At 47.4% G+C, this 14,165-nt stretch overlaps 1 protein-coding gene across 3 annotated transcripts in view; it reads right to left on the reverse strand.

Moving 5' to 3' along the window:
• The window catches only part of LOC141100655 (5-hydroxytryptamine receptor 3A-like), a 74,686-nt gene that overhangs the window by 26,165 nt on the left and 34,356 nt on the right, over positions 1-14,165 (reverse strand). For all 3 annotated transcript variants that reach the window (XM_073589270.1, XM_073589269.1, XM_073589271.1), the window contains one exon: positions 10,358-10,503. In XM_073589270.1, the coding sequence (XP_073445371.1) occupies positions 10,358-10,503 (146 nt within the window). The remainder of the gene's footprint in view (positions 1-10,357; positions 10,504-14,165) is intronic.

Below are 14,165 nucleotides of genomic sequence, written 5' to 3' on the forward strand. Positions count from 1 at the left end.
AAAAACACAATACTAAGTGCCATTGTATACAGGAACTCTGTATTTACTGTCAGTGTACAGGTAATACAGTGATCACTGGTGACGTTATACACAGGAGCTCTGTATATAATGTCAGTGTACAGGTAATACACAGATCACCAGTGACATTACACACAGCAGCTCTGTTTATAGTGTCAGTGTACAGGTAATACAGCAATCACCAGTGACATTATGCACAGAGAATTCAAAAAGATGGGCCTCAACAAGTGGCTCTTCCAACACAAATATCATCCAAAGAGATCACGGAAGCATATAGCCATAAAAAATACTACCCTTTTATTAGTCATCAATACAAAAGACGCAAACATGTACAAGATTAAAAGGAGATGAATATCCAATGTAACACCACAAAGTCATATGCAGTATAAAGATAGTGTGCTCGGTGCTAGCTCCATGCACGTCATCTGGGAGACATTACACATCAAAAATTGTTCAAGTAACTACAAATGCAGCTATATCACGCCTATGTGAGACCCATGTAATATAATTGCACATCTCTCCACCAAAAAAGGGGGTGGGCAGGGCTAGTACAGTTCACACAAGAGCTAGAGCAATATTAAGGTGCTAAATGATAGTTGCTTCCGTACATTTTTGCCTAAGTGATAATAAATTATGCACAGGACTGCTGTATATAGTATACAGTGTATAGTGTCAGTGTACAGGTAATACAGTGATCACCAGTGACATTATACACCGGAGCTCTGTATAAAGTGTCAGTGTACAGGTAATACAGTGATCACCGATGATAATGTAGACAGGAGCTCTGTATATAGCGTTAGTGTACAAGTAATACAGTGATCACTACTGCCAGTGACATTATACACAGGAGCTCTGTATATAGTATACAGTGTATAGTGTCAGTGTACAGGTAACACACTGACTCACCAGTGACGTCTGTCACGTGGACCAGTCCTGTGTGACACGACCCACAGGCCAGTAACTGAAACAACAAAACACGGCACGTGTACTGTCCTGTGTGACACGACCCGCAGGCCGGTACTAAAACAAGACACGGGGGAAGGGGAAACAGTTACAACGGTGGGCCCTGCGATAGGGAATGGGGACTGTTATGAATGGGTCACCGAGGAGAAAAAAAGCAGAATAAGCTAAGTCACAGAAAACCAGAGAGGTTGGTAACTATGCAGATTGCAGATCCCTGATCTTACCACAGCAACTAGCAGTAGCCGTGGAGCGTGCCTACAATGTTCCTAGACACCTCGTCACGGCCGGAGGACTAAATAAGCCTAAAGCAAGAAAAGGGAAAACTAACTGCCCCAGAGCAGACCCCAAAGGAATAGATAGCCCCCACACATGTATTGACGGTGAAACAAGATGAAGGCACAAACACAGGCAGGAAAATAGGCTGAGCAAATGACGGGGCCCAAACTAACTAGACAGGAAAGGAAAGGAAAGACACTGTCTGCAACCTGCAAAAAAACCCTACAAAAATCATGTCCAACACTTCTGATAGCAAAATTAACCCAGAAGTCACTAGACTTCTCCCACTATATCAGCACTCTGAAATATTCTGAGACAGAGCAAAAAGAGACCGAACTAGTAAGGGACAAAAAGCCAATTGGCAAAATACTGATAAATAAGAGTGGAAATTCAGCACAGCCCCCAGCCGGGGCTGGCTGAACACACCAAACAACTGAATAGACCAACAAAAGCAAGTGTGAACATTAGCAGAAAAACTTAGCTTTAGATGACTGGAACAGAGCTGAAAACCAAGAGCTGACAAGCCAGAAGGAATCACCAGCAACTAAATAGGGCGTCGGCTGTCTTAAATCCAATCTGAGACTCCTGAGATCCAATCGTCATCCTCATTCTCAGGTGGCAGATCTCCACCGATCAAATCAGCCTCTCTACCTCCTATTACCACCAGAGGGAGTCTGAAAGGAGAACTCACAACTGGTGAACCAGAGAATGAACTCACAACAGGGGACGTGGAGATCTCCTGCACTCCCCTGAGTCAGTGTCCCTCACACTCCTAACGTTCCTTATACAGGCTCCTCACCTGTCGCCGAGCCGGAACCTGTCACCCTAGCACACCCTACACCTATCCCTTGCTAGGGAGCTGGGTGGTGCAGGCACTGGCCCCACCGCTGTACTAATACAAACCAGGGAAAAATACAAACAGGGAAACACCACTTAGCTTTGCTCTGTTGCTCTTGCTCCCAGCAACAGAGTCCACCACCAGAATGCAGCTTTCCTCCTGAATAGCTGCCACCAAGCTCTGTCAGAGCTGCAAGGAAATCCCCTCTGTGACTCCTTCCACACCAGAACTCTGACTGTGCTGCAAGGAACTCTCTCCAGCTCCTTCCTCCACCATGGATGGTTGGAAATGACCACTATCACCAACAGTGATTGCAACACCTGACACTCTTTTATAGCAGAGCCAGAGCAATCACACCTTCTTTATAATCACATGCACTAAACTAAAGAAACCAGAGTGCAATGACCCTAATGGCCACCGGGGGCAAAACTAGAACTGAAACCACCACAGTGCAATGACCCTAATAGCCACCGGGGCAAAACTATCTTTAAGCACCACAGCTTAAGGAAAAAAAAAGGTTACTAGTGCATTTTATCTGTCATGATCCAGCATGGATCATGACACGTCTCTAGCTGAAGTCCTTCATCTTTGCTTTTCTTTTTCATCAAGCACAGACCGCCATCACTTCTTCCAGCCAGGACTCTACCATGTGTAAAATAACACAGTTACTAGAGCACCACTTCCAGAGCACATTCCCCACTTTTTCCGTTTCTTCTACACTACACATCTGAATACAGATGTGCACCCACAATCAAAAAATAATTGGTTATTATGCTACCCATCATTCCAAATATAAATTATAATCCGCCACTGTGCACCCACTAACGATAAATAGCCACTTTCCCCATTTAATATATAAATTAATTAGCACCTGTACCCTTTCCCACAATTCATTACCAGGCACTTAATCCTCAACGCCCCCCACTATGTACCTCCCGCTCTAACCCTTACCCCGATTCATTATATTTACATGCCCCTCCCACCTCAATTCATTGTCATGTCTTTCTCTCCCACCCTCTATTCATCATCAACTGCTCTACCCCACATTCAAAACATCATTTACTCCCCCACTCTCAAAATTCTTTATTTGTTCTCCCCATAGATCATCATTTGCACTCCCCAGCCCCCACCTTCAATTTATCATTTGCTCTCCTCACTCCCCACCTTCAATTAAATTGCTGTGCCCCGTCACTCACACTGAATTCATCATTTGCAGTCCCCCGTCCTCTCCCCCACTTCATCATTTGCAGTCCCCCCACTTTAATTTGAAGTCCCCTTACTTCATCCATTGCAGTCCACTATCACCCCCTCACTTCATCTGCAGTGCCCCTTCATCATTTGCAGCCCCCTATCCCCCTTCCATTTCATCATGTGCAGTCCCCCCCAGACACACTTCATCATGTGCAGTCCCCCTTACCTCCCACTTCATGTGCCGCCCCACTTCCCCGTCATCATGTGCAGTCCCCCTTACCCACCAATTCATCATAAGCAGTCCTCCTTACCCCCAATTCATCATGTGCAGTTCCCCTTAACCCCCAATTCATCATGTGCATTCCCACTTACCCCTAATTAATCCTGTGCAATCCCCTTAACCCCCACTTCATCATGTGCAGCCCCACTCCACCCACTTCATCATGTGCAGCCGACCTCCCCCCACTTCATGTGCAGCCCAACTCACCCAACTTCATCATGTGCAATCCCCCTTACCCCCCAGTCACCATGTGCAATCCCCCTTACCCCCGTCATCAAGTGCAGCCTCACTCCCACTTCATCATGTGCAGCCCCACTCCCCCATGCCATCATGTGCAGCCCCACTAACCCCGCTTCATCACGTGCAGCCCCACTCACCCCCGTCATCATGTGCGGCCCCACTCACCCCCCTTCATCGTGTGCGGCCCCACTCACCCCCCTTCATCGTGTGCAGCCCCTCTAACCCCGCTTCATCACGTGCAGCCCCACTCACCCCCGTCATCATGTGCGGCCCCACTCACCCCCCTTCATCGTGTGCGGCCCCACTCACCCCCCTTCATCGTGTGTGGCCCCACTCACCGCCTTTCATCGTGTGCGGCCCCACTCACCCCCCTTCATCGTGTGCGGCCCCACTCACCCCCCTTCATCATGTGTGGCCCCATTCACTCCCCTCCATCGTGTGTGGCCCCATTCACTCCCCTCCATCGTGTGTGGCCCCATTCACCCCCTCCATCGTGTGCGGCCCCATTCACCCCCCTCCATCATGTGCGGCCCCACTCACCCCCCTCCATCATGTGCGGCCCCACTCACCCCCCTCCATCATGTGCGGCCCCACTCACCCCCCTTCATCATGTGTGGCCCCACTCACCGCCTTTCATAGTGTGCAGCCCCACTAACCCCGCTTCATCACGTGCGGCCCCACTCACCCCCCGTCATCAAGTGCGGCCCCACTCACCCCCCTTCATCGTGTGCGGCCCCACTCACCCCCCTTCATCGTGTGCGGCCCCACTCACCCCCCTTCATCGTGTGCGGCCCCACTCACCCCCCTTCATCGTGTGCGGCCCCACTCACCCCCCTTCATCATGTGCGGCCCCATTCACTCCCCTCCATCATGTGTGGCCCCATTCACCGCCTTTCATAGTGTGCAGCCCCACTAACCCCGCTTCATCACGTGCGTCCCCACTCACCCCCGTCATCATGTGCGGCCCCACTCACCCCCCTTCATCGTGTGCGGCCCCACTCACCCCCCTTCATCGTGTGCGGCCCCACTCACCGCCTTTCATCGTGTGCGGCCCCACTCACCCCCCTTCATCGTGTGCGGCCCCACTCACCCCCCTTCATCATGTGCGGCCCCATTCACTCCCCTCCATCGTGTGTGGCCCCATTCACTCCCCTCCATCATGTGCAGCCCCACTCACCCCCCTCCATCATGTGCGGCCCCACTCACCCCCCTCCATCATGTGTGGCCCCACTCACCCCCCTCCATCATGTGCGGCCCCACTCACCCCCCTTCATCATGTGTGGCCCCACTCACTCCCTATTCATCATTTGCAGCCCCCGCACCCCTTCACACATTTAATTCATTTTATAAAGGAAAAAAAGTTTGCCATACTTACCTCACAGCCGCCCTCTTCCCAGCAGCGCCTCTCTGCTTCGACTCGGGTCCGGACTCTGGTACATGTCAGCGCGCACATGTCTGGTACATGTCGGCTCCTCCTGTAGAGGAGCTGGGGGAGCGGCCCAGGGGGCACATGCCTCCCTGCCACCCGGCCCAGCCCGCCCCTGCCCAAAGGAATAGATAGCCCCCAAACATATATTATCGGTGAGACAAGATGAAAACACAAACGCAAGCAGAAAAATAGACTGAGCAAACGATGGGGCCCACACTGACTAGACAGGACAGGAAAGGAAAGACACTGTCTGCAATCACGCAAAAAACCCTGCAAAAGTCCAACACGTCTGATGCAAAAAACACTGAAGTCACACGACTTCGCCCCCCACTATATCAGCACTCTGGTATATTCTGAAAGCAAAGCAAAAAGAGACCAATATAAAAGGGGAAAAAACAAACTGGCACATGCAGTAACATATGAGCGGTGATTCAGCACAGCTCCAGCCGGAGCTAGCTGACCCGCACAGAGCAGAGATAAACAAAACCAGATCAAATGCAAACAGAATAGCAAATGAACCACTTAGCTGAACATGCAGGAAAAGAGCAGGAGACATCAGACCTCAGGAGGCACAGGAAAAAAATCACAAGCAGGGATAGAGGGAGTCAGCTGTCTTAAATCTCAATCAGAAACCCCAGATCTCCAATCGTCTTCCTCATTATCAGGTGGCAAGCCTCTGTCAATCAGATCAGCTCCACTACCTCCGGTAAAAACCAGAGGGAGCCCAGAAAGAGAACTCTCAATCTGACCAGCTCCACTATCTTCAGTAATCACCAGAGGGAAGCCAGAGAGAGAATTCACAACAGTTGTGGCCAAAAAGTTCATTTTTGGTCTCATCACTCCAAAATACCTTGTTCCAGAAGTTTTGAGGCTTGTCTCTGTACTGTTTTGCGTATTGTAAGTGAGATACTTTTGTCACATTTGCGCAGTAATGGCTTTCTTCTGGCGACTCGACCATGCAGCCCATTTTTCTTCAAGTGCCTCCTTATTGTGCGTCTTGAAACAGCCACGCCGCTAGTTTTCAGAGAGTCCAGTATTTTAGCGGTTGTTATTTGTGGGGGTTTTTTGCACTCCGACCATTTTTCCTGGCATTTTTTACAGGTCATAGGTGAGAAGGATGTTACCTTTAGTAGCCATTCAAACCCATTTGTCTCAACCTCTGTGCATGTTATCAGGCCAAAATCACCAGGGTATGTAAACTTTTGATCAGTGTTATTTGGATGTTTTGGGTTGTCATTATGATTTAAAATTAGAAAACATAGTAGTTTGACAACAAATGGCTTCACCCAACCAATAACCATGAGTGCAGAAAAAATTTTTGGTGTTATCATTCATTTTCTCTGAAAAAAGGCTAAGAAAGCAAAAAGTCTGCCGGGGTATGTAAACTTTTGAGCACAACTGTATCTCCTGGATCCTAGGGGTATATGACATGCATCTATGAAGTATTTGCACAGTTATCATATGCTCTGTGTTTCTTGTACACCACAGTATATGATGATAGCCTTGCATGCACTGTACTGCACATCTGTGACCATAATCTTTTTTTTTTAATCAGATAAATTTTTATTAACGGAATTCAAACAGAGAACAAAGTCCAGACATTACAATGTCCAACAAGATCACATATTCTCAATTACAGCGCATCCCGTCCCTCCCCCCCTTATAGAAAAAACAGCAACATTTACTCAGAAGTACATCCTCCTTTCGGGATCATCGTCTCTCCACCCACGATGTCCACAATGAATTGAACATTTTTTCCCTTTTTTCTTTTGGCATAAATACCTTTTTCCATATTTACAATAAAGTCTGATTGTCTAATAAATTCTTGTATCGTCAGCGGTTCTTCATTTATCCAGTGCCTGGCTATTAATTTACGTGCAATGTATAACAACCTGGCTATCGCCAATTTGAACTGATTTTGAATCTGAATCTCCTCGACATAACCCATAATACAGAACACAGGATCCCTCTCAATTCTACAGTCATACACTCGCTCTATAGTGTTAATAACCGCTGTCCAGTATGAGTCCAGTCTGGAGCACTGCCACAACATGTGTAAGATCCTGCCCTGTTGTGAACTCATTTTCTGGTCTGCCTCTGGTTTCTGGTGAGGGAGCTGGTTGTGCTGACAGAGGAGTTGTGAGTTCTCTTTCCGGGCTCCCTCTGGTGGTGGCAGGAGGTAGTGAAGCTGATCTAATTAACAGAGACCTGCCACCTGATCATGAGGACGAGGACTGGACATCTGGAGTCTCAGACTAGATTTAAGACAGCCGACTCATTATTCCCATGCTGGTGATTTTTTCCTGCCTCCTGAGGTCTTAGTTTCCAGCTCAGTTCCTTCCTTCTCAAGCTAAGTTGTTCTCTGCTTATGTTCACATTTGATTTGATTTGGTCTATTCAGTTTTTTGTGTGGTCAGCCAGCCCCGGCTCGGGCTGTGCTGAATTTCCACTCTTATGTCATTGTATGTGCTAGTTTGCTTTTTGTCCCTTATTAGATTGGCCTCTTTTTGCTCTGTTCCCAGAATATGCCAGAGTGCTGATCTGGTGGGAGAAGTCTAGTGACTTCAGGGTATTTTTTGCTATCAGAAGTGTTGGACATTTTTGCAGGGTTTTTGGCGTGATTGCACACAGTATCTTTCCTTTCCTGTCCTTTCTAGTTAGTGTGGGCCCCATCGTTTGCTCAGCCTATTTTCCTACCTATGTTTGTGCTTTCATCTTGTCTTGGGGCTGTCTATTCCTTTGGGGTCTGCTCTGGGGCAGTTTAGATTTCCCCTTTTCTTGCTTAAGGCTTATTTAGTCCTCCGGCTGTGACGAGGCATCTAGAACCATCGTAGGTACGCTCCACGGCTGCTGTTAGTTGTGTGGTTAGGATCAGGGGTCTGAAATCCGCGTAGTTACCAACCTCTCTGGTTTTCTGTAACTTAGCTTGGTCTTGTTTTCCTCCTCGGTGACCCATTCTCAACACTGCCCCATCAGCCTGACATTGAGGGCATCCAGAAGTCTGTCTCAGTCCTGCCCTAGTCTTTCAGTTGTCCTATATACTCTATGGAGCACATATATTTGTGAGAGTCTACCTGGCTCACTCAGTGATAATTGGGGTATATATTCCATAATTGCCTCCCACTTATCCTCTTCTATCGGCCCCAATTCATCTTCCCACTTCTCTTTAGCCTTAATCGAGTAATAAGTTAAAAAGGTATGCATTAAGTCCTTATAAATACCTGACATAACTTCTTTTGTTCCCCCATCACTACACACATAGTTCACCACTATGTCTTTTTGGACCCTCATAGAAACCGTCTTAGGCTACTTTCACGTCCTGCGCCAAACGCACTGTGTTGCATTTTGGTGCACGCAGCGCACCGTCAAAAGGACGCATGTGCCGGCAAATGCATACCTACGCATGGTCTGCATACCCAATACTAAAGATAGGGTACGCAGGTCGTATGCAGCATCATGCACCCGTAGGCGAAGCTGACTGGAGAAGGTGCTGCCGTGGGCGGAGCTTCACGGCGGCCGTGCGCATCCCTCCGCAGCTCCAGGAAACGCTAGTGTGAAAGTAGCCTTACTCTGCGCTATGTAAGCGTGACAGAGCTGTCTATACTGGAACCCACAGATCTCAGGTAACTCATATTCCTCCTGTAGTTTCTCAAAAGTTAACAGTCCTTGCGAGTCCTGTATTTGCTCCATGTATTGAATTCCTTTCCTCGTCCAGTTTCTAAATTCCCCCATTTTGTCAAACTCCATCAGTTTTTCATTTTGCCATATAGGGGAATAATTCTTCAGGGCCTCCACTCCCTTAATCCTTTGAATCTCCTCCCACACCTTGTGTACAAGGGCCAGAGTGGGGCATGAAAGTCCCAGTTTCCTAAAACTACCTGCCTACAGTCCTTGAACCAATTAGTCTCTTCCCAGCACCTGAGCCAATATCCGCCACGTCGAACCCCTGCCGTCTGTCTCTCTCCATCCCCTCAACTGTTGGCCATGAGCTGCTAGATAATAAATCCACGGGCTCGGGAGTGCCAGACCCCCCATCATCTTTGGGTATCTGTAATATTTCCATTCTAATCCTCCTTTCCCCCCCCCCCACACAAGATCCCTAAATATAGAATTGACTGTACGAAACCACCACTTACAACACCTGAATACAATATCTGAATGACCATAATCTTTTACTCTTTCTCATCACCATCTGCCTACTGGAGGAATAAAAATGGTCCCTCAACCTAGCAATAGTCTTACTCACATGATACAATATTTATTCACTCTGCAGATATGCATAAAATATTAAAGGGAACCTGACAGTGGCTACATGCTGCCCCCGTGGAATACATGCTGCCCGATCCATGGTCAGCATGTATCAGTCACTGTCTGTATGATCTCAGTCATAAAGGACTCTGAAATTTAACAACCAAGCCGCATGGGACTAATTGGACAGGCTGGTCCCCAGCGGTCTCTCCCCACCTACTGCCCTGAAGTGATAGGTCTCTTCCTAAAGTATACATGCATGCAGGGAAAGACCTGTCAGTCAAGAAGCAAGACAGGGACCTGCCTGTTTGACTAGTTTCCCATGCATACCGGTCCACAGCAGTTATTAATCAATGTTCGTCTCTGAAATGTCACTGTGTTTCACAGTTACACATATGCTGCTGAAATCTTGCAGTCAAAGTCTGATACATGTTTTCCGTGGATCGGGCAGCCTGCATCAGCAATCAGGTTCCCTTTAAGGCTATGTGCACATGCTGCGGATTCACCTGCGGGTTTTTCCGCGCGGATCCGCAGATAAAACCGCAGGTAAAGTGACCTGCGGTTTTCCTGCGGATTAGCCTGCGGTTTTGCCTTGCAGTTTCACACCTCTACTATGTTAAAGGTGTGAAACCGCTGCAGAATCCGCACAAACAATTGACATGCTGCGGTTTGTAAGCCGCAGCAAAACCACGCGGAAAAAAACGCAGCGTGAGCACAGCGGATTTGAAATGCCATAGGGTAACATGGTACTGTACCATGTCTGCGGAACTGCTGCGTTTCCGCAGGGCCAAAAACGCTGCGGAAACGCAGCAGAATCCGCAACGTGTGCACATAGCCTTACAGGAGGGGGAAAATCTTTCAATGTTTTACTTACATTAAATGCCACCATGTTCTGCATATTTCCAGGATCAGAAGGTTCTATCTGGACAAGTTCCCACTCACCCTGTGGACCCTCGCCCTCTGAAGAAATTTGCTCAACGCTGCCATTTGTCTTAAGAAGACCAAGTATAATGTGTTGAGCTGTGAATATAAGAAATCCAAGATATAAATGGTTGTGCAGGTGATAGTAGATGTGCCTTGTTCACACTTCTTTACCCTCCTCTGCCTCCCCTGAGTTTTTGCAAATTGAACTTCATGGATTTATGGTATTAGATTCACCAGTTTCTAATTTACAGAGCATAATAATGTATGGATACTGTGTCATATTACAATTCAGAAAATATACTTATTATCATTTGATAACACTTGTCTGATTACAGCTGGTTTTACTCCAAGCGTTCTTCAGAGACATAGGCCATGTTGCAGATTTTTATTTTTTTGAAGGCTAAGAAGACTGGTCAGTGTATTTTAATATATTGAAGAGTACTTGTCATGTCCCCAAATGCAATTAAGCAGCAGATATGGGGTTAATCTGTAGTTTAATAGCATTTTAAAGCTGTGCAGCTGCCGCACTAAAAGCCCGGCTATCAGAGGAAATTAACTTTATTCCTCCCAGCAGGCTCCAGATTTCAGTCATAGAGTCATAATAGTGTATTATAAATTTCGCAATCTCTTATAATGCTCTGTGATAGTCCTTCCTATGAGTAAAAAGATGGCAGATTCAGGGGTCTTCATTTCCAACAATATATCCCACTGTCGGGTTGGAAAGGAAACTATTGGGCTACAAAGTGGGCATAACCCTCTTTATAATTACTTAGATGCTGTGGTCTCTACTTACAATGCTATATAGAATGTTTGCATTTGTATAATGTTTTCCTATTGTCTGAACAACTTGGGAATCTGGACAGGATAATTAATAACTTTCCGAACCAGAAAATGGGACTCTGAAATGCCTCATTAGCATGGGTGGACATACTGCCCGTTCAACCGGTGCACTGCATCGGGGCCCAGAGCCTCCATGGGGCCCTTCAAGGTGGCTAATGATGAGGGCAATCTGGCCGTTTTCGTCGGGCCTGAGGCTCTGGGGGGCCCCTGTCCAGATTGCCCTCATGTGTAGCGGCGGGCAGGGAGCAATCCAAGCAGCTCCGCTGCCTGCAAGAGGGAATAGCAGGAGTGGAGCTGCAAGGATCCGTCCTGCTTCCTGCTCTGAGGCCGCGCTTTCTGTCTCTGACACTGAGAGGAGCGCCGCTGGATGACGTCATCATTCAGCGGTCGCTGCGTGTCAGAGCGAGGAAGCGCGGGCGATGCTGCGGACAGGTGAGAGGAGAGAGGTGCTGTGTGTGTGTATATGTATGTATGTGTGTGTGTGTGTATGTATGTGTGTATGTCTGTGTTTGTGTGTATGTATGTCTGTGTGTGTGTGTGTATGTATGTCTGTGTGTGTGTATGTATGTCTGTGTGTGTGTGTGTATGTCTGTGTGTGTGTGTATATGTCTGTCTGTCTGTGTGTATGTATGCATGTGTGTATGTCTGTGTCTGTGTAGGTTAGCCTGGCCCTGGAGGAGATGGGGACATGAGGAGAAGACCGTGATGGGGAGAGAAGGCCATGAGGGGGTAATGGGAGAAGGCCATGAGGGGGTAATGGGAGAAGGCCATAATGGGGGTGATGGAGAGAAGGCATTGATGGGATCATGGGAGTGATGGGGAGAAGGCAATGATGGGAGTGATTGAAAGAAGGCAGGGATGGGGTGATGGAGAAGGCAATGATGGTAATGGTGGGGAGAAGGGAGTGATGGGGAGAATGCAATGATGGGAGTGATGGGGTGATGGAGAAGACAATGATGGGAGTGATGGGGAGAAGGCAATGATGGGGTGATGGAGCAGGCAATGATGGGAGTGATGGGGTGATGGAGCAGGCAAGGATGGGGGTGATGGAGCAGGCAAGGATGGGAGTGATGGGGAGAAGGCAATGATGGGGTGATGGAGCAGGCAATGATGGGAGTGATGGGGTGATGGAGCAGGCAAGGATGGAAGTGATGGGGTGATAGAGCAGGCAAGGATGGGGGTGATGGAGTAGAAAATGATGGGAGTGATGGGGAGTAGGCAATAATGGGAGTGATGGGGTGATAGAGCAGGCAATGATGGGAGTGATGGGGAGAAGGCAGTGATGGGGTGAAGGAGAAGGCAATGATGGGAGTGATGGGGATAAGGCAATGATGGGGGTGATGGGGAGAAGGCAATGATGGGGGTGATGGAGAGGGCAATGATGGGGTGGTGGGGGAAAAAGAAATGATGATGGGGTGGTGGGGGAGAATGCAATGATGGTGGTGGTGGAAAGGGCAATAAATGGGGGTGGTGGAGGAGGAGGAAATGATGGAGGTAGTGGAATGGACAATGATGGGAGTGGTGGGGGAGAAAGCAAAGATAGTGCTGGGGGAGAAGAAAATGATGGAGGTGGGGGAGAGGACAATAATGGAATGCGAGGGGAGGAGGACAATGAGGGGTGTGGGGGATTGGGATGGGAGGAAGGATGACTTATAATGGCCTTAGGAACAGGGGGAGGTGGAGGAAGACATTATTATCGCTTATCATGTCTAACCCAGTCCCTTAGTATATAGTGCACTCACTATGTCTAACACAGTCTCTTAGTATAGTGTACTCACTAATTCTGTATAACATCATCTTTAGTTACATAGTTTCCTCTTTTATTATGTATAACACGATCCCTTATTACGTACCATCCTCTCTAGTTATATATGGTGCCATCCCTTATTATATAGCTTCCTCTGCTGTTATGTATAGTGCTGTCTCTTACATAGTGTATTATTGTTAATTTTGTTATTTACAGTGCCCTCTTTTATTACATAGTCCCCTCTCTTTTTAGATATAAAATGACTGCTGTTCTGCCCTCTTAATAGGGCAAAGAATGTTTTATTATTGCTGGGTTAATTATAGCACCATCTAGTGGTGGCTGAATTTATAGCAGTGTCTTCAATAGCATTATAAAGCCTGTGACTTTAACAGAAGCAATGCACTATGGGATTAAAGCAGTGCTTTGTGGGAAGGAAGCAATGTATTCTGGGATGAAAAAGGGCCATTTTGCTTCTGTGGATCTCATAGGATGCGCATGTTATTTTGTCCTCCTGTGTAAGCTTTGTTTTTCCTGCAACTTCTCTACTTGAGTCACTTCCCGGCTAAAGCATATCTGTTTTACCGCGCATGTTCTATACTCTTCACACATAAACAAGTTAGACTACAGAGAACAGTCAGCTTATTTTGGAAGACAGAGCTATGGTTTATACTGTATGCTGGATTGCACATCGTGTCAGCGTGCCTGAAGGAAGAATAACTGCTGATCGAGGAGCCGGTGACCAAACTACTAGTCCATCAGCTCCTCCATTAGAAAGGAAGCTTTACCATGCTTCATCAGCCATCATTGCATTACACAGCTAACAAGACAGGATGGTATGTAATAAAAAACAGGGCTCTATATAATTCAATTTGTAAGGGACGGTACTGTACATAGCAAGAGAGGGCACTGTGTAAGGGACAGCAATATACATAATAAAGGAGACTATGTAATATATATACACATGTATGTGTGTGTGGCTATATATACTGTATGTAGCTTTGATGCCATAAAAGGAGGGGGGCCCAGACACGTTTCTTGCACAGGGGCCCCAAGCTGTCAGTGTCCGCCCCTGCTCATTAGAATAAAATGGTAGACGATTTATTGTCTAGGCAGTGGTCCCCAACCTTTCTGACCTTGAGAGCCACATTCAGCTTAGAGAGAGGGTCGCGAG

Source organism: Dendrobates tinctorius, unplaced genomic scaffold (assembly GCF_039654945.1).
Source record: "Dendrobates tinctorius isolate UK_male_01 unplaced genomic scaffold, ASM3965494v1 ptg000107l, whole genome shotgun sequence".
Lineage (NCBI taxonomy): Eukaryota > Metazoa > Chordata > Amphibia > Anura > Dendrobatidae > Dendrobates > Dendrobates tinctorius.